The sequence below is a fragment of the Dufourea novaeangliae genome, unplaced genomic scaffold, assembly GCF_001272555.1.
Source record: "Dufourea novaeangliae isolate 0120121106 unplaced genomic scaffold, ASM127255v1 scaffold3, whole genome shotgun sequence".
Lineage (NCBI taxonomy): Eukaryota > Metazoa > Arthropoda > Insecta > Hymenoptera > Halictidae > Dufourea > Dufourea novaeangliae.
In genome coordinates this window covers 359,604-386,087 of record NW_015373880.1, presented here as the reverse complement: position 1 = coordinate 386,087, position 26,484 = coordinate 359,604, and the positions used below count along the sequence as shown (strand labels likewise).

Genomic DNA, 26,484 nt, shown 5'->3' with positions numbered 1-26,484 from the left:
ATGATGTAAGCGACGGTACATAAACGAACGTTTTCCTGTCAATTTACTCTTTAATTTGAAATTATAAAATTTATTACTGTGAATTTAAAAATTACTTTACTAGCCTGGTTTGGTTACCTCCCTTGTTGGACATATCATAACTTACTACTACTGTCAAATGGGACAATTACATATGTCACTACATATGTCATAAACTTTAGTCTCTTTATTTTCTCTAATTATCTTCACTTTATAAAGTTAAATTGATGGAGTGGTACATTATATTACGCTATGGATGTGTATGCAAATATAAATTTTGGATTCATTTACAAAAATTGGACTCAAAAGGAAATATTCTTAATTTATTTGGTGTTATATCAGATTCCAAATAAAATAGAAGCTTTATTGCATTTTATCACTGGACTGCAGATCTTTATTCAAACTGACAATTTAAAATGTAATTTACAAAGACAGAGTTAAAACTTTTCAGAGTTAAAACTAAAGAGAAACTTTTTCCTTTCTTAAGTTTGTCGTGTTATGAATAAAATAAAAGAATGTACTGAACCTACTGTATGTTTGGTTTTCTATTATGCTATAAATGCATAAAATTCGCAATCTATTTGTCACACTGTTAACTATGCTGAGTTCTATGCAATCTTGTACAACATAAATGCATAAAATCCGCGATATAATTACGATTGGTCTTCAATTTATTCATCATTTCATTATAATTAATTTAGATGGCCCTGTTCTACTTATATGACCGTAACTGTGTACATACACGGGCTAAACATTACAAATCGCTCTGGAAATCTAAGTAAATAACGATTTGTTTGTGAAAGAAACAAATTTAAGGCACGGTAGATAATAGAATTCATTTACGAAAATACACACTTAAGAGTCTCAGTCATATTTTTCAAGAAGATAAACTTTCAGTAAGGAAAAATTCGTCGTATAATATAGTGTGTTTACTGACAATAAGAATTGGCAAGTAACATCCAACTTCAGATAACCAATGTTTTTGGTTGCATTTTACAACCTCAAGTGTTATTTTTATTTTTCATTTCAGCTATGTGTTTACTAATACAATTTTAACTTTTAACAATTGCATTCTGCGTTTCTTCACATGTGAATTACAAAAATTAAGAATCGGATTAATATCGATATTGTATACCGTTTTAATGACAATTTTGGAAACTTTTTAGTAAAGCATGAAACAGATATCACTCAAAATGTTTTAGGAAGTTATTAACATGCACATTTAAGTATGCAATTCAAATTAATATATTTTAAAATAAAATTGCCATAAGAAAATATATTGTATGAAATATCATAAACAAAAGTGTACAAGGTCGCAGAAGTGAATAAAGATGAACGATAATTATAATTATGTATAAGTTTAATGGGTCTTCATTTTATAATTATTATGCTACTGGTAAAAAGATGAAGCCGAACGCCAATAATCATCAATAATATCAATAAAATAATATCGGAATAATTTACACATACTTCTTTACAATGTAACAAATTATCAACATCTTTCAATTTTAAAGTAAAGCAATTTTTCAACATTTTTGGATTACGTCATATGCCAATTAAGCGGTACAAATTGAAAGTTCTATTTTCATGTAAAATATAAAATGGAAGATATTATGTATACTTATTCACTGTTCCATGTGTTTATCTTCGTAAGAAATTTTCCAGTCAGTGGGCGTGAAAATACTTCAATCTCGATGCGCTTTAACCGAGCATGTGTTACGTAATTTAATTGAACAGGATAATAACAGCATGCTGATTTCAACTGCTAGGAGAGAGATGTGTACATTTAAAGACGTACAGACCAGAATCTGGCTGTCCGGAAGAGGATAGTGAGTGCGGTGTTAATTGTAACGTAACTGCAGACCGCAGATTACCACGGGTATGTTCAGTTGGCACGCCTACATCATTACCTGCGAAACGACTGACATCCTTCTTCTGGGAATTCAACAATTCCATTCTATTTTCGGCGTTCCGTAATCTCGAAAATGTACTCCAAATACCACGTCCTCTTAATCTTCCAATCGAATCGACTCAGAAATTACGAAACAATATTAATGAACAATAATTTGTCGTAGTAGATGTTCTTAAAAGGAAAGGAAACTAACTTTTAGATCATTGCATACTACATACTTTGCGTATTTTGCTATTCAAGCTTCTGACGTATCAGTGCTAACTTTAATAAAGGGAACCATGTTTAACAAGTAGTTGCATAAATAAAAAAATTCTTCTGAACAATTATACCATCGACAAATACAATCCTAATTTGAGCAGTGTGACGTTTCGTAGCAACTATTAATGAATTTTTCAGATGCCAAATTGGTGAAATCTACGCAATAAGGGATCACGAAAAATTATAATAATTCACGCTTCGTTTGTTTGACCGGTGACTGACGCAAGGCTTTCCCCTCTCGTCGCATCGGTCACCGGTGACCGTCATATAATACAATTTCCCCTGTCAAATAATCCAATCGGCGTGATTGGAAAGTCAAATAAGCTCTGCGGTGAACGTTTTAACTTACTGATAACGAACATAAATAATTTAAACATAAGAACATTAAAATGCATAAAACAATATGTAAATGATGTATTTAGAAAGGAATATATACAGGAATACTAAAATTGAGGAATTTAAGAAAAGTGGAGTTAGGAAGTTTGGTATCTGGGAGAATGGCGTAGAGAGAATCTGGAAGAAGCTTGTGAAATAAATTATGTATTGTTATAGAATTATACATAACAATACTAATTCAGTTGTAGAAACTAGTACCTCAAAATTTTGTGGAAACACTTTCTCATGTTGATTTACTGCAGACTTCTAATAAACACAATTGTGGTATGAGAAGTAACACCGTACACGCTCTGCAAAGTGTTTCCCACACTAGATACATATTTTATCATTTATAATGATATATCGAGCAGTTAATGACTCATTGATGGTATAGAACGCCTTGGCCATACTACCGTTCAGACGTCATTGAAAGCGCGCCACCGATTAGAAGGACAGCGTAAACTGTATTCTATCTATTAAAGAATTTAATTGTCGACGTAAATTGAACACTAATCTCAAACGGGTGTAAAATATTAAATATACTTTATAAGAATATCTAAAGTATATATTTTCAGTTCAGAGAAAATTATTATTAATACGGCGACGGTATTAGAACAATATTGTTGCAAAATACACATTCTTAAGTTTTTGCTGTTAAAAATATAAGGATGTATTTCTGTGTTAGTTTGTATGCCCATTAACTTTTTTTATTATTCTGTTACTTATATTTACAAGACTGCAGTATCACTCTTTACAAAGTGAAAACTTTTTCATATAATTTAATGCACCGTTTACCAATACTGTCTACCATAACTGTCGACGTGTTAAACGATTCCCTCAGAAAAATACAAAGTTTGTACATGATTTTTCTGTATGCAAAATTTTACAACCATTCGGTAGTAATATTCGCAGGGCTGAATTCAGAAACCGAGATATGGTCACATGATTTGTTACTGCCAGTTGTTTGGAACACAATAAGTGCGGTTTCGTTAATTGATTTTCACAAAGTTTTCTACCACTAAATTTGCAATGTACTGGACTACATTAGTGGTTTCACCCACAGAAATCCACATAAAATGATCCGCAATGTTTTCCCTAATATTTTAAATACTTGAATCATAGAAATCGTCCAAGTAATTTTTTCGTAGGTAGTGTCGATTCATCCTGAACAATGCAGTCTGTATATTTCGTTAGGAAATTCCTCCATACATCGTTATTTAAGACACACCGACGCATATTAACAGCAACCATTGCTCGCGTTAAATTTACGTAAAATTCATTTTTTTTAACTCGTTTATAGCTGCTCAGAAGCTACTTCTTCAACGTATCTTTTGTGTGTAGCATTATTTATATGCTGTACTAATTGCGATTTTCTTTTGCATTTCGTAGCTTTATTACAAGTTTTACAATATACAATTTTTTCACTACTCTTATCCATGACAAAGTTGCAATTGCTTTCGATCCAATTTTTCATTAGTGTTATTCTATTACTCCGAGTTTTCGGCGTTATTAAAAACACTCTAATAGATACAAGTACTGTCATATCTAATGCTCAACGAACAACTGAAGCCTATACAAGTATGTCTTGATGTTTTACTGTAATTGTCATGCTATATATGTTTATGTTGTCGACATTCTACAGTAATCTACAGTAATAATGCGATAGTTTCCTAAACTAAATTAATTTGTCGAGAAAGTTTTTTTTTATAACCACAAAAGATATATACACGGCAAATAATATATGCTATAAGTTATTGCATATGTTTTTAAATATAAAATGTAAAAACATATGCATTATGCAAAAAGTCTAAAATAAAAAATGTATATTCAGAATTCTCTAATCATAAAACCTATTTCTGCTCAGATCCTATTACTCTATCCGTTTTCTATAAAAATATGCATTTGCATAAACATCTGGAGTTTATTTATTACAAAGCCACATCATCTGAAGCGAACTATTATAGTACCACTCCAATAATAGGTATTTAGAGGATGGGAAGCCTATTTTTAGGCTTCAGTAAGATCGCTTACTTTCGTAGTATTAGACTATAACAAATATATAAAAGTTCTAAATATAAAATGTCATTAAAAAACCTGCCCGTCCTCTAAATGTTAACAAGTATTTACAATGAACGCACAATGATAGAACACGTACTGATAGTCCCATTCAAAAACCTGTAGCGGTTGGCTCTCTATTATAAGATACGACACATAAAAATTACTATTTTTACATTACTACAGGAGATTAAGCGATAATAATTGTCATTTATACATATTGGCTCCTTTGTGAATACTGTCTCATCGAATATGAAACCATGGATGGTATTAGTAGAGGCGAATTATGTCAGTTGCAATGCAGACAGCCCAAAAGGAAACGAACGTCGTGTATTTATGATATTTGAATGAAACGAAGGATGTTGCATACAACGCCGCACTTTTTCACAAGTTCATCCTGTGTCGCGTGACTGAGCTTGATAGGAACTCATTGTTTATTAACCTTCGTGGAGATATGTAATTATCTACGTATAGAAAGTGTAGGTTTATTGAATGCAAATATTTTTGAGTTATCTTCTATTTAAAAGTCTACGTAAAGAAGAGTGGCTGAAAGTGTTTCGTCAATAATTTCCTGATGTATCAAACATCTTTAATGGTAAAAAACGAACATGTCTGTCGTGTACTTATTTCATTCAGGCTCATAAGTTCTTATGCAAGTCGTTTTCTAACATTGTTAATAACCTGAATGACATTTCTATGAATAGATTATATAACTAGGTAAATGGATGATTAAGAAACTCGATTGTTGAATATGGGTACATTAAAATGTAATTCTTGAGACAATTATATTAAATAAAATAAATTACCAGTAATTAACGTTTGAATTTCAGAGAATCTATTTAACATCGGTAAACAGATGCATATCGATCTTGTTAGATATAACTTCTAATAACAAATCTTTCATATTTGGTTTTTAAGACAGTTGTTTGTAGTAACTGAATTTGCATGAAATCCATGCAGAAATTTCTTTACCATTTACAAATAAATTTTGAAATAAGATTGTGTCAATCACCACAAAATAAGTGTAGTAAATGAAATTAATGACTTTAGATCCATTGTTCAAAGGAAATTATTAAGTAAGTACGTGGTGCACATGTAGAACGATACTTTTATTAACTACTGGTAACGTGTAAGATACTTGTTCTGAAAAAAACACAATTAAATACAATAAATACATTTTTTATTTGGTCAATATTTATTCTGAAGAAGTAGAATGAGGAATTTTATTTCCTGGTGTACTTTTTCCTTAAAATATCGTTTTGAAAATATGATATTTAGTGCCATTAACCATCAATCGGTAAAATAGTGCACTACGAAGCGAGAGTGCCACTTTCGCAAACAAGCTACGAGCTGCATTAACTCCGCAAAAAGATTGGTACATACCACACCTTCGGGTTTGAGGTCACTGTGAACGGTGAACGAGGTTCAAATTTACATTTATGTTTCAAATCATTATAATTACCTATTCTTGTCTTTCTACTGAAAAATTATTTCTTTAGTAAACACTGGAAAGGAAACGTGCAAAATGAAGGAAGCATCATTTATTATTAAATTTCTTCTTCTAAGTCTCTATTTAATTACCTGAATTATTGATAATGATGTAGATTATAATTAAAATATTGTATCCGTTTGTAAATCATGTTATTATTTATTATATTATTAGTACATCACAAAGAATAAGTTCACAATCGAAAAATCTTTAAACAATGTTCTTACAGTGGATAGCAATGAAATACATTATAAATTTTTAATCAAACCTTATTATTTAACGACCTATATAATCTAAACTTAACTAGAAATTATGAAAATGTCTACAGAGTGTAACAAAAATGTTGTAGGACCCGGAAATGGAATACCAATCGCAACGCGTAGCCAACGTTACCACGGAAACTCACCTGGCAGACTCTCGCTCCGATTGGTTGGGGTTTTTCGTTAATATCTCGTTAACAAAGCCTCCGATAACATTTTTGTTGAAGAAAAACTTGTTTCAAATCACCTCACGAGTCTCCCATTTCCGGGTCTTCCAACATTTTTTTTACACCCTGTATACTAAAATGGTTACTTCATTAATTCTAAGTCTTACGAAAATCTCGAAGTGAATCCAAACTTCAAAATATTTTTAATATTTTAAATAATTATTAATTGTAGATGACGATTTTTTATTATACATTTAAGTTTTCAAATATATATCCAATATAGAACATTTATACATAATGTAATTGTAAATTAATAGGCTGTGTATTTTTAACTAGACCACTAATATTTTTGTATTTATATTTTCGTTCATTTCTTTGTTTAAAATACATGATCCAAAGTAATTTGTTCTTCCTCGACCAGCAAACTGACGTTGTTATGAATTGTTCTGAATAATATCCTCGTCAATGTAATATAGGGTGCAGTTGAACGATAGCCGTATGAGAAACATTTATCACTCATGAAGTGTTGAAATTTTCTTTCACATATAGATCATTCGATTTGCTTTCGCAATTGCGTGGCAAATTCAAGTTTAAAAAATGGAATCATTGGGAACGGTCTTATATAAAGTTCGCGTGGTTTGATTTAATACTTTAACTAGAACCTCACGTTTTCAATCACTTTCACCGATGCAGTTACATTCTACTTTTACCACAAAAGCGAAATTATTTACAATGAATTATATATCCGCTTCCTTTCAACGACTGTTTCCTGATCATTGGTTAATGCCAAACATTCGTCTTAGTTTCCCCCACTTCTCGAAAAATTTACCGATGTATCCTGAATGTTATTAACAGATATTTCTGCAGGAAAATGTCTATTTTTTATTAATATACCAGAATGACCATTTGTATTGTAATTGATCTATGAAATAAAAACCGAGTCAAAGTGATTTATGGAATAAATATTCGAAGGAACTAAAATCAAACCTTTTTTTTCAAGATTTTAAAAAATTGAATACGTATATTCAAAACGGGAATTAAACCAAAATCAGATATCTATAGGAGGTTCCACCGTCGAATTCTTTACTTGTTCATATACAGGATGATTCACCCAATGCTGCTACCTAAATTAAATACTTGTGAACTGTTTGTTATATGAAAAAATGTTTCGCATCAAAGTTGTATGGAATCAAGGGGAGCACACAATGTAATGATTAGTTTTTTGCTACTTTGTCTTTTATCGAGATATGAAGATTGTCTTCAATTTTTGTACCTTATGTGTGAAATTTGATCGTGCAATTGGAAAGAGTTTTGAAAACTAATAATTACTGAGAACAAAGAGTTCAAAAGTAATTTAGGTGGCAGCGTTTGGTGAATCACCTAACATCAACAATATCAACAAATACAATGTAAAAATTTATTTTAGACATACTAGTCAAAGAAAATAAATCCCATAACAAAAATTTTATAAATCTCTTTATTCCAGCGTTGGTAGTTATTAATAAATATTTCATATGTTTACTTGGATAATACTAAAATCTTTTCTAAAAATTCTTACATAAGCTAAAGGTAAATCTTATGATTTATCTGTGTCCACCAAATTAGTATACTACCTAGATTGATTACCTATCAATAATATCTACGTATGATGCAGCAGCACATTTAAATATTTATCACTGTGAAATTATTCGTGCATTCATATTCTGTAACAAAACGATTAAACATGTTTCTAAAATACCCTAAAAATGAATTTGTGTAGGTATATCCATCTTGACTCTGGAATGTGTGAGAATTAGTGCAACAGAAGGTCGGTGATGGTTCTATTTCTTGTTCTGCGTTGCTGCTGTCGAACCTATTACTATAAGTCAATTTCCTTCCGTGCGTTGCCCTTAATTGGACGAAGAAGTTAGATACGTACGCTTTATGAGGCGATTAGTGAAATGCAATTGGATAACACAGATTTCTTAGTGACGTAATGGGGCTTGCGCACCAGAGTCGCAGACTTCCTTACTTTTCTAATTTCTTTTTACGGAAGCGCCTTCCGTGTGCGCTTAACCACGGTAAACCACGAACTGAAAATAGCGTGCTGTCAGGAGGGAACCTCGTTAATGTCTGCTCTCAAGGATTACTCGTCTGCGGGTTTGAACGGCAAATACGCGAGTAATTTCGTTCTTCTTCTCGAGAGTTTAAGAACGTACTGCTGGCATGATGAAATACACAGATTCATTTTTCTATTGAAGACTTAATGATATATAACCTACAAAAAATATCTCTGTAAATATTTTAGTTCCCATTATAATCTACTTCCATTATATACGCTTTCCCTTTTTATATCTAATATGCTTTTATTAAGGTAAAATTTTTTAATCCTTCAACATAGTTTTCATTTTAGATTTAAAGTAATAAAAGTGTTTATTACTACTATTTACAACAAAATTATGTTTTCAGATCAGGCGAATGCGTTAGTTCTGTATGACTTTTATATTATATAATTATTCTGTATAACTTTTACTTAAAATATCTGTTTCATACTCATTTTTTATCCATTCTTTAAATTCATATTTACTTTCCATTAGTAACCATTTCTTACGCGAACTAACGTATGTATGCACGGTATGCTTTCATTTTAAGTGTTGGAAAGGGAAAGTTGTTTAAAATTCAATTTTTACGTTCGAAAATTCCATTGTCAATTAATTACCACAGAATTGAATTGCAAACAACTGCCAACGTAATGCCACGCGTGCCGGCGAGAAGTCATGGAAGTGATACATTAAATATTTTTGTTGTACTTACGGTTGCTGCTGGGGCTTTTACTTTCCTTCGTCAACGGCGAGAAACTCTAAAACCCAGCGCCGGAACGATTCAGGTGTCAGAAATGAAACGAGTAACGCACAGACGGTATTTCATTACAATGTATCTTTCTTCGATCATGTTTACAAATAATATAAAAACAACTATAAACGTAAGAAACGTTTTTCCTTAGCCGAAGACATTTGATAAACGTATAAATCGCTAGGTAGCTAAATAATAATGCTAAACGAAAAATGTATTTACAATGTGAGTAGGCAAAGTGTACAAATCGACACTTCTGCATGGTAACGCCGACGAAAAAGCTACGATCATAATCGTTATGTAATTACTCTAGATTTGCAATCATATCCGATTTTGTTACTCTCGATGTCGACGTAAATCGTCTCGTAACCGCCTTCCATCGTCAATTTTACTCGCCTCCTGTTCAAGCTCATCGTTTAATAAATAGACACGATAAATTTACTGCTTGAAACAACTAGAAGATAGCACGTTTCGTGTGTTCTATAGACCGAATATATTCGACAGCAGCACGTTTCATGTGTTTCATGGAGAACAGCACGTTTCAATTTGCCATTTAAAGAAGCATATTTATGTATTAGCACGTTTGATCTTCTGCCGCGAAAACTAATATATTATACTGGTTCGCCACAAAGAAAAGCAGTACTGAAAATTTAAATTGTTGAAATGCATTTTGGGTCGAAAAACTCTACCTTTGTAAACATTGTTTAATAAATAATAACTAGATCTAAGCTCCAAAAGGAAAAAGAGTATGAAAATTTTGATCTCCATAATTTAAGTCGCTACAAACGATACATGCTACCTTTTCTTGACAAGTCACTCAACCGTGTTAGTTGTCACAGCAGTAGACGGAACACGCTTCTTTCCGTAGCCAACCATTCAAATACGCCAATTTTCACAGAGAAAAACGAAATGTGATGTTTTCGTAATAACGAAGGCACATTTACTGTGTTTGGTAAGAAAAATGAAACGTGCTATTTTTGCAAATGCACGTCGATGTATTGCAGTAGTTTTGAGCATCAAAACAACGTACAATTTCCAAACAGTTTCTGGTACAAATATAACTAGGTGTTAACCTCCTCAGACCCAGCGAACATTGTAATGAACAATTTTAATCTTTCTTCTGAAGCTATTTGACGTTTTATTTACACGGAACCTTTTGTACACCGACGAGCAAACTCGGCTTCCGCTAGGGGAAAAAGTGAGGTAGGCGAAGGGCCTCCTAACATTTAGTTTTGGCAATAACTGAAATTTATGCCAAATTAACATTCGGTTTAACATTTATTTCAGCACCTGAAATAAATTTTACTAAATGGTAGGAAGCTCTTTTCTTACGCCATTTTTTCCCCTAGCGGAAGCCGAGTGTGCACGTCAGTGTACATCATAGTGTACACCTTATTCATTCGTCTGCTGTTTCCAGTATCAAAAAATATTTTCCTACCTCCTTGTCCCAAATAAAATACCTTTAAAAAAATATTTTCCTCAAAAGAAATAAGTCAAGTCTGAATACGTTAATACTGTTAGAATTGTACCAAAAAAGATATCAATCTAGCAAACCTACAGCATTTTTGCTTTACTCGTTTCGCGTGGTGTATGCAACAGGACCATTCGAATCAGCGATTCCCTAATTCTTTCGAGCAGTATGCATTAACGAACCTGACAATTGACCGACCTAGCACGTAACAGAGAAAAGCACTCGTTAAATGTGCTACTAGAACGAACCTTTCGATGCGTGTGAAATTTGTTCGCGTGATCTCCGCTGTGGTCCACGCCTTTCGATTTACGACCGACCCATAGATTTCCACGGGCATACACAGCTACGTGCGCATAGCTTTCCACGGAATCGAGTCGTAGGACGCATTAGATTCGAATCGATTCTCACACTTGCGACAGGGAATGCAAAATAGAAAGTTCATCGGGGCTGAATAGAATGTCTCTGCGCGCCAGACCACGCCAATGAAAGTACAGTCACTTCTTAGACGGTCCTCGGGTTCGATCGCACTTCGGGCGAGCTTGCAAAATTTTGCCGTTGCGAAACGCTGATACCGTTTCTTGATACGGAAGCGTCTATTCGTATACCGGAAGGGAGAACGCGATGGTACTTTTATTAACAGAATGAATCTTTCAAACCGACAACAGGCTATTCTGTGCTGTATATGACATGAAATAGAGTTGGGCAGAATTTTATTCGAATAATACATACTCAAAAGCAGCAGTATCTAAGATTCTCATTTTGACTTTTAAATAGTTAATAAGGTTAAATAATTGTTACCCAGTTATTATACTCATATAATTATACTCATTCAAGAAGTAATATTATTTTATAGAATTTGGAAATACTATTCTATAGAATTTCGAAATATGATTTTATAGATGTATTTCTTTTATCTTTTATTCGTTATTCGAAATTTTTTATCTAGATAATGAATTTGCCCATCTTTGATGTAATGTAATGGAAAGGGAATCGTGATACAAGGAAAGGATTTTCTCAAAACTTGAATATTGCGAAGTCTTGTAATTTCTTTGAACCTCATTTGTCAGAGATCTTTGATTAATTGGTGGGCTCAGTGGAGAAATTGAGCATGTACATTTTTTTCCAGAAACTAGGTAAGTATTGGAAACGATACACGAGAGACGTATTTACCTAGAGGAAAAATGGTACAAGTGTTTTCTGATGATAGTAAATACACATATTAATGTGTTTAGTGTTTGGAGGTATATAGACTTTTCTGTTAAAATTTAACTTTACCCACAGTTTTCTAAAATTAAAGATTTTGGCACTTGACATCAAAGATTTTGTCGACTGTTCCACTGAACCGTTTAGCTAACAATGATCATTTTAAAGTCAGCAATAGTGTTTTTTAACTTCTTTTACTCTTTCCATTCTATTTCTCTAAGAATGTAACGTTTAATTTTCTATGCGATGAAAAAAAATTTGTTTTGGCACTTGTTTCAAGTTTATAGAAAATATTTAGTTAAAATCCCAATTGGAAAAGAACGCCCAAACTGTAAAACATGTAAAAGCAGGGTTTCATGTAATGTAGTTTCTGTTGCATCAGAATCGTAGTAAATACAATATACTATATACTTTATAAAAAACGCTGTTTTCTCAAAAAGAAATCAAACGTTCATGCTAGTTTTACAATATTCTTATTCGTCTCCAACACCCTATGTGATTTTGACTGAACAAGAAATCAAAAAGGCATTCCGAATTTAAATTCTATTGCATTTTTACTGTAACCTTAGTCAGTGACTTATTGGAACACCTATTTTTGAACCAAAGAGAAAAAATTACAGCCGTCTGAATATTCATGCTAAATATTTTCTTAAAGTAGGTACATTTACTGCCATCACTTTCTCCAATGAATAGATTTTATCACATTTCCATTACATTTGAAAACGAAACGTTCTCATTGCGTTTTCGATTGCCATAAATTATTAAATACTAATTGTACAATTAATTTCCTGTCTAATCCCTAGCCATTTCCTTAAGTGTCCGGGAGAAGCTATCAGAAAGTGATTAAAACGTACCGTCATCATTACGACAGCAACTGTTTATCCGGTTTAATCCTACGTATGGGTGTTTTGTAATCAAATCAGCCGGGTACGTGGGCCGGGATCGTGTCTGAAATGTTCGCGTGTACACGATGAATATTCTGGTCATGATGTGGAATCTGTGCGGTATAGCATGTTACCATCGACGCGATGAGAAATTGACGTGGCAATGTATCTCGTGTACGTGAGCATTGCGTCAGGTCATTGACTTTCACTCTCGAACGATAATCGTTTGCTATGTAAACAATGGAAAAATAGAGCAGAAATTGGACTCGAAAATGATACTTTGAATATACGTTGCAAAAGCTTCCTGGATCTAACAAGTGTCATTACAAAATGAAGAAAATTTTTCTCGATACTCTGAATTAGAAGGCGATGCCTTTGTTTGGAAAAGTTATTTTATATAATCACACAGAATTAACGTTGAAGGAATTTTAGCAAATGTTAATTGTATCACAGTATTGTTTCAATACATGACGCAATCTACAGGTCGGCACTGTCAAGGTCGTTATGTTTTTGCAATTTACCGTTGGAATTTGTAAATTTTCATATTGATGTTGTACGCACGTTTTGGTACTTCTTTTGTATTATGATAGATTAAACGTGTTAATCGATTTGTCACGTGAGTGTACTCTATTTAGTGAAATAGTTCGGTATGTTGCATACGAAATCTAGTGTACATACAATATGTAATTATACCATCTTGCAAAAGAGTGAATTTTAGTGATATACTCAAAATTCAATATCAATCACAAATTGTTTCGCCGTTTAAAGCAGGATTCACTCTAGCGGTCACGGTACGGTCAGATCACGTCAAATCAGGCAACGGTTTTTATCAATCACACGTAATCTAATGAGAAAGATATAGTCTAAATTCAGATTGATCGTGATCGGACCGTACCTTCGACTGCTAGTGTGAATCTGGCTTAAGTGTAACATTTTGAATCTTTGAAAGGAACGATACTTAGTGAAAATACTGTATAATTACGATACATATGTACTAATCACCATGCAAGAATACCACGAAACCTTTCGTTGAACTCGATGAAGCATCAAAGCTATTTTAACAAGACAATACATGACCCGAACGAATATTAATTTATACCACAATCTTAAGAACATTTTGGTTGTTCTTCAACAATGTCCAACGGAACATCTAGCACGGCACGTGCTCAATTAAATCCTGAATATGTACCGGTCAGGCTTACTGGCAGCACTATCACACCTGGTAAAGTGCCGCCAGGTGCCTAGGCAACGTGCTCAAATGGTATAAAAAAATGATGGGGATTCCCTGTTAATTTCGTATGTGGAGAAAAGACTCACGCTTAAAATCTGATCAGTAACCGGCTGCACTAGCTCGAAGATAATGATCGATCTGACTTGCGGTAAGGGGTTGTTGACCAGCGTTGGCGGACCTTGCGGGTGCAACATAGTAGTAGGACTGGGGTTGCGTCTGGGATTCGAGCAGCTGAAGTCTATGCGACTGCTGAAGCTGCTGCTGCTGCTGTTGTTGTTGCTGTTGCTGTTGTTGTTGCTGCTGTTGTTGTTGCTGCTGTTGTTGTTGCTGCTGACGGCGTTGTTGTTGAGCGTATAGCTGTTGGGACTGTTGCAACAGCTGGGACTGTTGCTTCCTATACAACACTTCCTGAGGTTGGGTTACTGCAGCAGCGGGGGCGGATGGGGCCGGTTGGGCAACCTGTTGCTTATAAAGTGGAGACTGACGCTGGGGCTGCTGGGGCTGCTGGGACTGTAGCTGCTGCTGGGGCTGAAGCTGCTGCAGCTGTTGGAGTCCGAGATAGGACTGGGGTTGGGCTACGAACGGTTGGAGTTTGTGACTTAGGCTGAAGTCGCCCACGGTTTGGGGTAGTGTCTGATAAAGTTGGTTATGGTACTGACCGGTAGAGGGATCGTACACGAGCTCCGACTGGTAGATTGGGTCTGATGCGGCGACTGGCGCTCTAGCTTTCGTTGGTTGGGGCGACTGTTGGACAGGCTTAGGACTGGCGGACACGCCGACGGTGTTCACGTAACGCTCGAGCTCCGCGGCAAAGTCAAGGTGAGATGCGCTAGCTAGCGTGGTCGTGCGTAGATTGGGCGATACGGTGACCGCCGAGGGGCGGCCGTACGCTAACGCTGAACGCTCGGTGCTACTAGGGGACACGTACTGGGCGGCTACTTGTGCAACGTGGGGCCGGGGCGTGATTGCGACCGATTGCGGCTTCGGGTGACGCGTTACCGGACGGCGGGTTGTCGTTTCGTGGGTCTGATAGGCTGTCGAGGAGACCGTGGGTTGAGTACGAAGAACAGGCGACGCTGTGGTCTGATACTGGCTCGTTGAAGAGGCCAATCTGTAGTGGCTAGGGCTGACGGTAGGCGATGGCTCGTACAGAGCTGTTGATGGTGTTACGGAGACGTAAGTTGGTTGAGCTTGGTTTCGATAGGCACCTTGTCTCAACTGAGTCGGCTTCACGACATCGTCTTCACCCAATTCTTGGCTGGCGTCATCGTCCAGTTGATATTGCGATTGGAAAATTGTGGTGGGCGCTCGGGTGGTAGATTGTTGATAGTTTGGTCTTACTGGCACAGGGCGTGGTACTGGTCTTACCGAGGGGTAGTTCGCTGGTGCATTCAGATCATCTTCTTCTGGTTTGTCCGACAGATCATCATCGTCATCCTTCGGCGCGTTTGGATCGCAAGGATTCCCAGAAACGTACGTGAATTCTCTCTTGTTGCCATCGGGATCGATGTAACCGTATTTGCCGCGTACCACACAATCAGTTCCTCGAGTCTCCTCTTTAAATGAGCCGTCTGCGGCTTCGTAGCCGAAAGTGAAAGAGCCGTCGTCGTTGACCTTGTTGTAATTGCGAATTGTCTGAACTGGAGGCGGTTTAGATGGGTGCAGAGCGTCCTTCGATCGCGGCGAAGGAAGGGCACGAGTGCGTGGTTGGTAGACCGCTGGACTATAGTCGTCTTCAGCCGCCTGGCTGTCGTCTTCTTCGTAATAAACTTGCGGTTCGGCTACACGAGGCCGGACCTCCACTCGCCTTGCTTCTATTAGCAGCAGAAAGCATGCCGGGATTACCTGGAAGCAGAAATAACTGGATTAGAATTTGTTCTTGATTAATTCCATTATTAAAAGGGTTCGCCTCGTAACGAATCAAGTTTTTCATACACATAACTTTCAAAATTACAAGAATGTGTTCATTGTGTTTCTCGAGCATTTGAGGGGTTCACAATAAAACGATCCTTATCAATTTTTAATCTAGTTGTTAAGAATCTTAAGGATCGGTGAATTTTCTTTTCCGAATAAATCAGGATATAGGTAGATTTTGATAGTCTAGATTCGATGACGTTGTGAGCCTCGCTTCTAACTACCAGAACCTGTGGTTGTCACAAAAACCGAAACATTTGGCAAGAGTCGCTTTTGTTCCGAAATATCTTTGTAAATTAAATAAATTTAGAGGTTTTGAAATACTATCAACGACAGGAAATTCCTACAGTCAACCCATAATTCTATTACGTTTATGTTCTCCCACTCAAAGTTTCCATCAGCGTGTACTGGGTTAGATGTTGTCATACAATTTCAATAATTACCGTTCATAGAGCGCACGTAATACATAGCATGCTTCCCCGTATAAGAGGTATCACGCGATCAATCCATTAATATAATTGCCGTCAATATATATATATATATAATTAAACGAACACACGCGAAAAGCGTTTCGAGGCGGTGTAGACTAACGTCCAAAAATAAACCGGACACTCACATGATCATGCAAACTTGTGAGATACTTTACAAATACCTACATATAAATGATTTTCATGCGAAATGTCTTCATTGATTTGTATATGTCTGTCCTATCAAAATGCGAACATATTAAATTGTTAGGGAAAAACGTAAGTTGTGATAATTAACAAATGTTAGGTCTTTCGGAAAGTTCTGAAGGATTTCGTTGCTGTCACAGCTTGTGCAGAATCCACTTATCCATTTTCTGTGTCTTGCCTATTTTTCTTAAATGTTCACTAAGAATACCAATGGAAGCACTCATTTTCATTGCAATTTCCCGCACTGTTATCCTTGGGGTCTTGTTCAACCAACTCTTACAAAGCTACATATCAATAATACCTGGTCGGTCAAAACTTTCTTCAAGGCTCCCACTTCCTACATGAACTTTTTCGAACCAACGCAGAATAGTTCGAAAACTAGTCGACTCAACTTCCTCGGGAATCCCTCGACCAGGGCCTGATGATCGCGTGTTCGCCTTTTTAACCCCCAACGCAAAAAGGAAGGGTGTTCTAAGTTTGACGCCTATGTTTGTGTATGTATGTGGCTGCATAGCTCATCAACGAATGATCCGATCTTAATGTTGTTTTTTTTGTTTTAAAGTGTACATTTCCAGGAAGGTTAATCGCTATGTTTGGTCAAAATCGGTTCAATAGTTTTCAAGTTCTTCAAATCTTTTCATAATTTCTGAAGGCATCTCAGCCACGGTTGTTGTACCTCGTGTTTGGACTCAAATCTTGAGGGTTTAATGATGACGAGGAAAATAATAACTGGATCTAATAAATAAATAAACCGTCCTTGTGTCGGGGCCTTTTAAATTTTTGAATTTATTCGAAAGGTAATTGCAAGTAGACTGTGTCGTGGAATTTAAACCGACCGGACAGAACAGTCTTATTTCTTTAAAAACTAGCTGCATGTGCCCGGCGTTGTTCATCCTTTTGAGGAGGTATGCTTTAGGTGATTAAGGGCTGGCTCTACTTTGTACAGTATGTATTAAATAGTTGAAGGATAGCTGCGTCTGCCTGGTGTTCCGTAGACAATGGACTGTTACAGTACAAGGTTAATATCCTCAAATTACAGGTACTACTTTACTACGGAACAAAGTGTGACACACTGAAAAACACAAGAAATTAGGCTTAAGAAGGGGTGGGCTTTAATAATGACTGGGAAGGGCGTGAGAACTTCCAGAGTATTTTCTGTAGGGTGTTGAAGAATATTCATGTCGAATTCATTAATATTGTAATATCGACAATGTGTGTTTAACACGTTGATTGCCACAGTAAAAAAGGTTGTACGTAGCCAGATACACTGTATTTCGTTTTTTAAATCATAAATTGTCGAAAATATATGCGTTTAGTTAATAGAGGCTGTTGGTTCTGTTTTAAATTATACTCCGATATTAATTTTGCGCAAAAATTTTCTGACAAAATTTAAATAATCCAGCCTTTTTGCATTGTACGTGTCATCCATATTTGGGTGACGTGGCAGTCAAAGTGAGAAATACTTATGGGCGGTATTTCACGCGAACTAAGCAGTAGAAACACTCGTCATATGTCAGACGCCTCCAAATGGTTGTGTCTGGGTTAGGCTTGCACTGCGGCCTCGAAGTGGGGAAGCGTGCCTTTATCACGTCACACGAGCGGTAATCGAAATAGTCGGATTAACGATAGAATGCCGGCAGACCAGCCCAGTTATTCTAGTTTCCAGGCACGAAACCGGATCTGCATCGGCGCGCGCGGTTTATAGTCAATAGGAAACAGAAGATGGCGAGGAGAGAGCGAGTTTCGCGGATCGGTGAACTCGAGTAGTACTACTACGCGCGAATGGTATGCACGGCTGAATTCCTTATCGCTCGCTCGAGCCAGGCCCTAACGTTTTCTGGCCGTGCAAACGTCCACCGTCGAACGGACGGACCGAGGATGGAAAGTGTTATGGCGATGGCGGTGAAATGGCGCGATTCCTAAGCTTCGCCGGCGCTGGGCGCAGTCAAATTCGTTACGAAGAGATACGACGGTGAACTATTGTTTTATTATGCAAACTGGAGCTAGCTGAACATTTGAGAATGCGGTAGATCGAGTCAGGCCTGTGTAGCGTCAATGTTAAGTATTGGTCTTCGTAACCGAAGATATGAAGAGCATCGAAGAAGTGACATAGACTGTAAATAACATCTTCATTTGTGTTTTGTTGGAATATAGGTAGAATGGACTGGTCAGCCCACGGTTGAACCATTTGAGTCACGTTGCCATATTCCTTTTCCTATTATAGTCTCCTAAGTTTTTTTAACCGGATCTGAGGATCTCGACCTAACTGTTTCTATATTTCTCTGTAACTTTTATTACTGTATTGCTAGTTTTAATAAATTTTTGTTTATTTACCCGTTCAAGAAACTTGTATTGTACAGGAAATCATGATATGAATGAAGAATATAACTATGCGGTGTTAGGTACTAGTAGTTAAATAATCGAACGTGTTTGAAATGTTATATGTAAAATTGCACAGTACAGAATTGATGTTAAATGAAATTTTATTATTGCACAGTATATTTTGTATGAGGGGATATGGGACGTCAAGATTGATGCATTTGCATATACGAATGCTCACTACTCAATCGACGAAATTGTATGAGCTGTAAGGGATTAAAATTATACGTAATATTATTATTTAATGGTACCCATTTTCGTCCAAAATATTATTTTTATTAAATGAATCTATAACATTCCTATTAAGTAATCATTCTTATATGCATTGTTTGAAATAATCCTACATTACTGTTGATATACACTCCCACGCATAAGTATTAGGGCATTTATTTAATATGCAGTAAATGTTACAGAGTATTACAAAATTCCTGAAAGTCAGAAATGAATATTTTATAAGGGATATTAAAAATCGCTGGATAATGCTTCTACTATTATGAAGTAAGAAAAGTGGCTTAAAACATATAATTTTGATAAAATATAGCATTTTCTCTATAAAGACCAGGTGTTATAATACTTATGAGCGATAGTGTACATGAAATAATAGCACTGCTGGAATATCGTACTAATAAGGCTATGGTGATGTTAGAAATCACCTTGCTATTACTTCTTCTGATTAGCAGGAAGTACATTAAGAATGAAAGAACTTCAGGTGTTGCTATTCGTGAGAAATCATGTCGTGCTTAAGCGTGAAATGTTTTGATTCATTGCTCGATGATGTTGTGCAATCAGTATAGTCAGATATATCAGTATACATCAGTAAATTCAAGGAAATAGATTACGATTTTTACATTGTGGACAATTTCATTCGATAAAAGTTGTGCAAGTGAAACAAACGGACCTATATAAATCAGGAAATGAATGTTTCGCAATCGGAATCATTCGTTTACGTGTTGATGTGAAAAGTAATTATAAATTAGACATAAACTGCTGTCATTGAAAACTGTTGTAACTTCAACTGTAATAGTTAAAATTTCAAAAATAACTTGGTAATTCACGAAATAACTTATTTTTCTTAGCATAATATAATACATACTAAATGCACGTAAAACATAATTTATTTGTATAGTAAATTTTTGAGTAGCTATATTAATAGCAACATAGTATGAGCATTTAATAGATATTTTTGAAAAGATAAAGAACATACAGTATAACACTACTTGCTTATTTGTTGAGCAAAATATGATTGTTTAGATACACTAACAGAAGACACTTACTGAGTAAATAATAATTACTAATTATTATTTAGAAAGAAAAATTTTATGTCAGAACATTTTCGTGTGTGAGTATGTATTAAGAAAGAAATAGTCTCTAAAGCAGCTTTCAAATAATAAATAGTTTTATACGTAACAAATAACTGTATCTGCAACAATTTATTACACTTCTTTTTCACACAGCAAATATCCAAGAGGAACGAATGTACTTGAGACGCCAGAAACCACATTTATTGCAATAGAAATTAATAGAAGAAAAATATGAATGTCCTTGTACCATTAATTCAGGAAATTCTTATAACATGACAAAAGTTGCAAAGAATGTTGGAATTTAGGGAAACAAGTAGATGGAATAGATTTTACATCAGAACGTAAAATTCCAATAATTGTTACACTGCAATACAATTCCAAACGTTCATAGGTTTAATCAATCCATAAACCACGTGTAATGAGAACACATTAAAAATTAAATTTACAATCATTCCCCATATACATTTCTGCATTTGTATAAAGATTATATTGATTAAGGAATTTTAGGTTCCATTATTATGCTGTACTTCAACCAGCAATGTTACAAGGTAGACATAGAAAAGATTATTTGTGCCGTGAAATGTTAATTTTACCATGCAAAATTCATTACACACTAATCTCAGAAAATTATTGCATTTAAACAACAAAAAGAAGTCAAGGTATAAAAAGTTCCTACGTTTAATTAGCAAATTAATACGGTTTGACAAGCTCTTGATCGTAACTTTACAGTATTTCTTTGGGTATTTGGGTTTTTATATCGAAAAAAATTCTAATTGGATTAACAAAAACGTGTTCCAAGAAGAGGAAAATATTTAAATGTATGTAAATCTTAACTGCTAAAAGTAATAGCTGATTGTAATTAGCGACAAAGTATCAGTCTTTCATAAAAGAAGGGTTAAAATTTTGTTTATGCTTCTTTCATGCTATTTTCTAGTTTGTCAGTCCTAGAAACATTCAAATCAGGGATTAACACATCCGAATTTTCTATCAACTGTAATATCTTGATATTCGTCCAAAAATCACTGGAAATGAGAAGAAATTTCTTGATTGAATACCATTAAATATTTTAACAAAACAGAAGTTTACATGCATCGAACTCGGCTAATTTACTATTATCTGACTTGGGACAAAATTTATATTTGTATGTAATATATCAATTCTTTGTTACTTCGTGTGCTACGTTATTTATTAATTGGTGAATTTTTCATGCAAGGTAACTTCTTTCCGAAGTCAGAAAATGATCATTTTTGATTTTGCAGCTCTGCAAATTGTTAAATTAACTGGATCTTTTCGTGAAAAGGCATTTCACGTAACAATACCTGTAAAAGAGCTGCAAAATCGAAAATGATTATTTCTTAACCTTAAGAGAAAGTTACTTTGAATCAAAATTGTCCCAACTTACGGTAGCGTAGTAGTGAATTACCAGATACGCCTAAGTGTGTATATACCAATATGTTTCAAAAACAGCAAAAGATGTAAATATATTATACATATCAACCGCTCGAAATAACACCTAATCCTCAACAGCGAAAACTTGAAGAAGACATCAACATAAACGTTCTTCTATTCTGCCATTTGCATATCTGCACTCTTATTTCCATACCATCTGCGAATAGGTTTCAGTTTCCTTGTAATACTTTTTGTCGCGGCTGATTCATCCTCGATAAGTTTTCCTATTATAACCAGGATTTCCCATGCTCGACGGAGGCTGACCGTATGTCCTTACGGCAAGAACCTGGTGGTCCCGACTTCCGGTATAGCGACTCGGTGGGAACCGCCCCGGCGCACACGTGTTACGTAATTCCTACTACACTACGGTTGACCCGAATACGGGGCGAGGCAGGATTATGGCGGCGTGGTTACCGTGAGAGATTCAGATTCAGAGCGTCGTAACTCGCTGCTGTGTATTTCTTCGGTGTGCGCCGCTGCGGCAGTCGCTTTTGGATCTCCTTGAACCGAGCCGAGAGCAAATGCTCGCAACAAAAGACAGACTCACACACACACACACACACCACGCCTCGCGACGACCCACAGGAAACGTTCCCAACTGTCACTTTTTCGCGTTCGTTCACAGCACGCGAAACGGAGAGTATGTACCTACTGGTTGATCCGCGTAATAGAGATCCTGTTTAGATACTTAACTTTTCCACGGCTGGCTACGATTCGATTCGGTTCAACTGATCTAATTAAATATCATAGGATTCGCAGGCGTTTACCACCTGTAACGATCGAACCCATATCAGAGTCACTTTGTAAAAAGTATTCTGGATTCGTAGAAGAAACCTGCCTTCCTTCACAGTAAGAGCCAAACAGGGAATGAAATTCATGATCTTTTATTGAATATTCTCAATGTGAATTCTAAGCCTTTCTTCGATAGGAGGATAAATACTTATGAGTATTTTTCTGCATTATAGATGCACCTCTTAAATTGGTAAACGTATTAGTAATGAAGGTTTTAACCCTTTTGCTGCAGCAGCGTCAGTAGAGTTGCGATTATGCATTACGGATATGTAGACTGGCAGGAATCACGACCTTATTTTAGTTACTTCACTGTTTCCAATTGAAGAAAATATTAAAAATATCCAATTGAAGAAATATGACAATATGGAATTATATCCAAATGAAGATATTATTTTCATACAGAAAACAAAATAGAATTCACATAAGAATGAAGTTTTATTATTTAAAACCTTGTATTTAATGGCTTACGGATGACAGATATAGCCGGCGTTAGGGGCAAAAGGATTAATAAAGTTTTGATGTTATTTATGTGTTATTATTACCGTAAGAAAGTCCCTAGTGTAGCAATTAAAGTTCTATCCACTTTTAATTTTTATATATATTTGTATTCAAAATAGTGAATTTTTATAAACTTTCACAATCTACTTATGAGCAGTAGTGTCTTATCTCCCTTTAATAATTTACGGCGATAGAAATTGTTTGAAAGAAAGCACTTTTTGCTAGGTATTTCACGTTTTGATAAAAGAATTACAATTGCAAAGTTTATACATTTACTTTTTTTGTTAAGATCTAAATAAAGTGTAATAAAATGTCTTTAACCTTCTGGTAACATATTTTGTCGAAAATAAATTTTAGTCGTTTAATTGATCTTTCATTTATTCTGGTATAGAGTAACGGTTCCATTTCGTGCGTTACTCTATGGTTCACTTTTACTGTTATAGTGGAATTCTGCTTTTTACGGTAATTATAAACCACGCTTCTCTGAACTCAATTCCTTCGTTAAAAATGCCCCGCGTTCGTCGGCTTGCAGGAAACACTGTCATTTCAACTATCACTTTCAGTGGTTACGCAGACTCTGCAGCACCAATAACAGGGATTTCCGTTACTTGTACTCGTCATACAATCTCGATTTTTTCTTCCCTTTTCTTAAATGGTGTGACTGAATGACCTTTATCCTTTCAAATTTTTAAATTTACTTTCCCCTCGTTTCAATTTAGTCGATTGTGTATCAATAAACATGTTACTTTGATAAATCCAATAAAACATTTGTAAAGTTTGTAAAACTAACCTCTGAATTTTTTCATCTTTTTTGAGCCTATTCAAATAAGTGTGAAATAATAATACTTCACCAGACGAATTCGAATAACTATTTGAATAACATTATTAGAAGTAATAATTGAAGATGCAGTTCCTTGAATCCAGTCATTGGTGTATTTCTTCTATTATTTCTTACATCATTTCTTCCACCATTTTTTCTATTATTTTTTTCACCATTTCTTCCATCATTTCTTGCATCATTTCTTCCATCATCTCTTCCATCATTTCTTCTACCAGTTCGTTCAATATTCCGTATAATCAAAGTCAAATCTAACAGCAGCTTATTGTATATAGCTAAACCTCGCCCATTACATATTCTTCTTTATACCTTCGTACAGGTTTACATTATTTTACTTCTCCCTTCTACACTTTTTCTTCCCGTACCTGTTTGCTGTCCTATTATAATAGCTGTACAACATAAAATAAAGTCGAGTCACCATTGTTTTTCGTCATGTACACTTCTTTCTTTTATCGTTACGCAGTATTTTTCCCAATGCTATCGATGTGTTACTCAGCTTTCGAACGTCCTTAAGTGGAACGGGAGAACACGCAAAAAACGACTATCATTTTTCATGCTTAATGCATGTCCATATATTATTGACCATGTAACACAGATTCCTTGCGTCTGCCGCGGTTCTATCAAGTTTCCGTTACAGAGAAAACATATCGGCGTATACAATTACGTGATGCCTTCTTTTGGTATACCGCGGTATGTGGAATTCGGCGTGGAACCGACGACGTAAGCGAAAATTCTTGCATAAAAGCCGAGGTACACGCCTTCGAGAAGCCTACAGAAAACGCTGCCGTTTTAATTACAGCTTTTTATACTTATGCATACCAGGAAGATTACGTTTATGAAATAATAGGCATGAAAGGAAGCAGTTCTCTCACTGAATCAATCCCTCGTTACTTCGACGTACAGTAAATTCTCGATAAGTGTAGGAAGGCTCCTTGGCACTGATAAAGAGGGATACATAGGTGTGACGCTGAATTTATAATGGGGTTTAGCACAATGCTTGAAATTCTGAAGCTGATGATATTTGTTTTAGCCGCGTATGGCCATTAGGTTATGAAATATCTAATGTTAAGTGCCGAGGAGCCTTCGAACAGTTATCGAGGATTTACGGTATTTCAATTCTTTGACACTTTGAAGTTTTCTACCGACTTGTTACATTGTTTATTGTTGAACTCAAGTGAATTATTAAATGATATTGCAGAAGTGTCAATATGATTTTGTTGAAACTATGAGAAAATTAATTGTGCAATTCACATTTTTCTTTAACGATATTTTCAATTTCTGGAACGGTCAAAAGGGTACTGATATTGTTTACAATATTTTACTAATCAGAATCAAATGTCAATAGCAGAAATATTTATGTAATGATTTATAATAATTCAAATGTATTACTGAAAATAATTATATATTTTAAATGTTAAGCAAGTGACTTCGAAAAAAACTTTTAGCGCATTTTTTGTTTGATTATATAATTTTTTTGTATTGTTGTTGTTTTGTAGTTGCAGAAAATTTCAAATATGACAAAAGAAATTCAAGACAAATGTTTTTTGACTCTTCAATGTTCCACTCCATGGTATGCAAAAATAATTTACTATTGAGACCCAACATATTATTTCTGATTTAATTGAAGTGTTAACAATATGGAGCAAATCGGGGCACGGTGAAAAAGAACCGAATAATGACATTAAATCATTCCCCAAGTCAACTGAGTAATGTTTTCACTCTCATAATGTCAAGGTTCAGTATGACCACTTGCGAAATAATGGTACCATGTGATTTACTGGAGCAGGTTTGCCATGAGTAAAGCCTTATAAGCAATTCCTTTAGAATTGCACGTATTGTAAAATAGCTGACACCTCAAGAAATTGGACTCGTTCGTTATAGTTATTAATATTTTCGAGTTATTGCAAATTTGTTTTTCATCTGTGGACTGCACCAATCTATATTTTTAGTAAATTAATTATTGCCTCCACTTCTGAAATTTCCTTCCCGCTCATAAATATCCTGATTTGACAGATTTGCAATAACAATACTAAATGTTATTAAAATGCGTGAATTTGTGACTATAAGCAAATCTTATAACTTGACTATGGAATAAATAGATTATAACTTTCAGTTATTTATTAAGTCACTCTCCAATGCTCTATATAAATTTGATACACAATTCATGGACGTAGCCACAGATTGTAGATACTCTGTTGCTCGTAATTTAACTATACATACATGTATTTCGTAATTGTCGCTCAAATTATCATTGTTGTACCCATTGTTGTACTGAATGTTTAGAAACTATATAACCTAAAGATAAAGAGCTTTTTACATAACAGATCAGTTCCATCATGTCTAATAGAGATGAACTCCAATTTTGTAATTGCGTACTAATTGAAAAACACAGGCACATTGATCACTTTTATAAAATTATGCTGCTACAGTATCTTTCATCTGACGTTTCAAATCCATTAAGATAACACATGAGGTAAATCCATT

The 26,484-nt window shown here is 35.1% G+C and overlaps 1 protein-coding gene across 1 annotated transcript; it reads right to left on the bottom strand.

Annotated features, from left to right (window-relative positions):
• Positions 1–14,254: 14,254 nt before the first annotated feature.
• LOC107193705 (putative mediator of RNA polymerase II transcription subunit 12) lies at positions 14,255–24,206 on the bottom strand. The gene is made up of 2 exons (XM_015583232.1): positions 24,156–24,206; positions 14,255–16,000 (listed from the first exon to the last, which is right to left on the bottom strand). The coding sequence occupies exons 1-2, from the start codon at positions 24,204–24,206 to the stop codon at positions 14,255–14,257; spliced, it is 1,797 nt and encodes a 598-aa protein (XP_015438718.1).
• Between the last annotated feature and the right edge of the window lie 2,278 nt (positions 24,207–26,484).

What these genes read in the sequence shown, in the direction of transcription:
- LOC107193705 (XM_015583232.1), bottom strand. Translation starts at nt 24,206, where the DNA reads ATGATGGAAGAGATGATGGAAGAAATGATGCAAGAAATGATGGAAGAA. An exon ending in AAGAAATGATGGAAGAAATG is followed by an intron (nt 16,001 to 24,155) that starts GTGAAAAAAATA and finishes TTCTGCTTCCAG; the next exon opens with GTAATCCCGGCATGCTTTCT.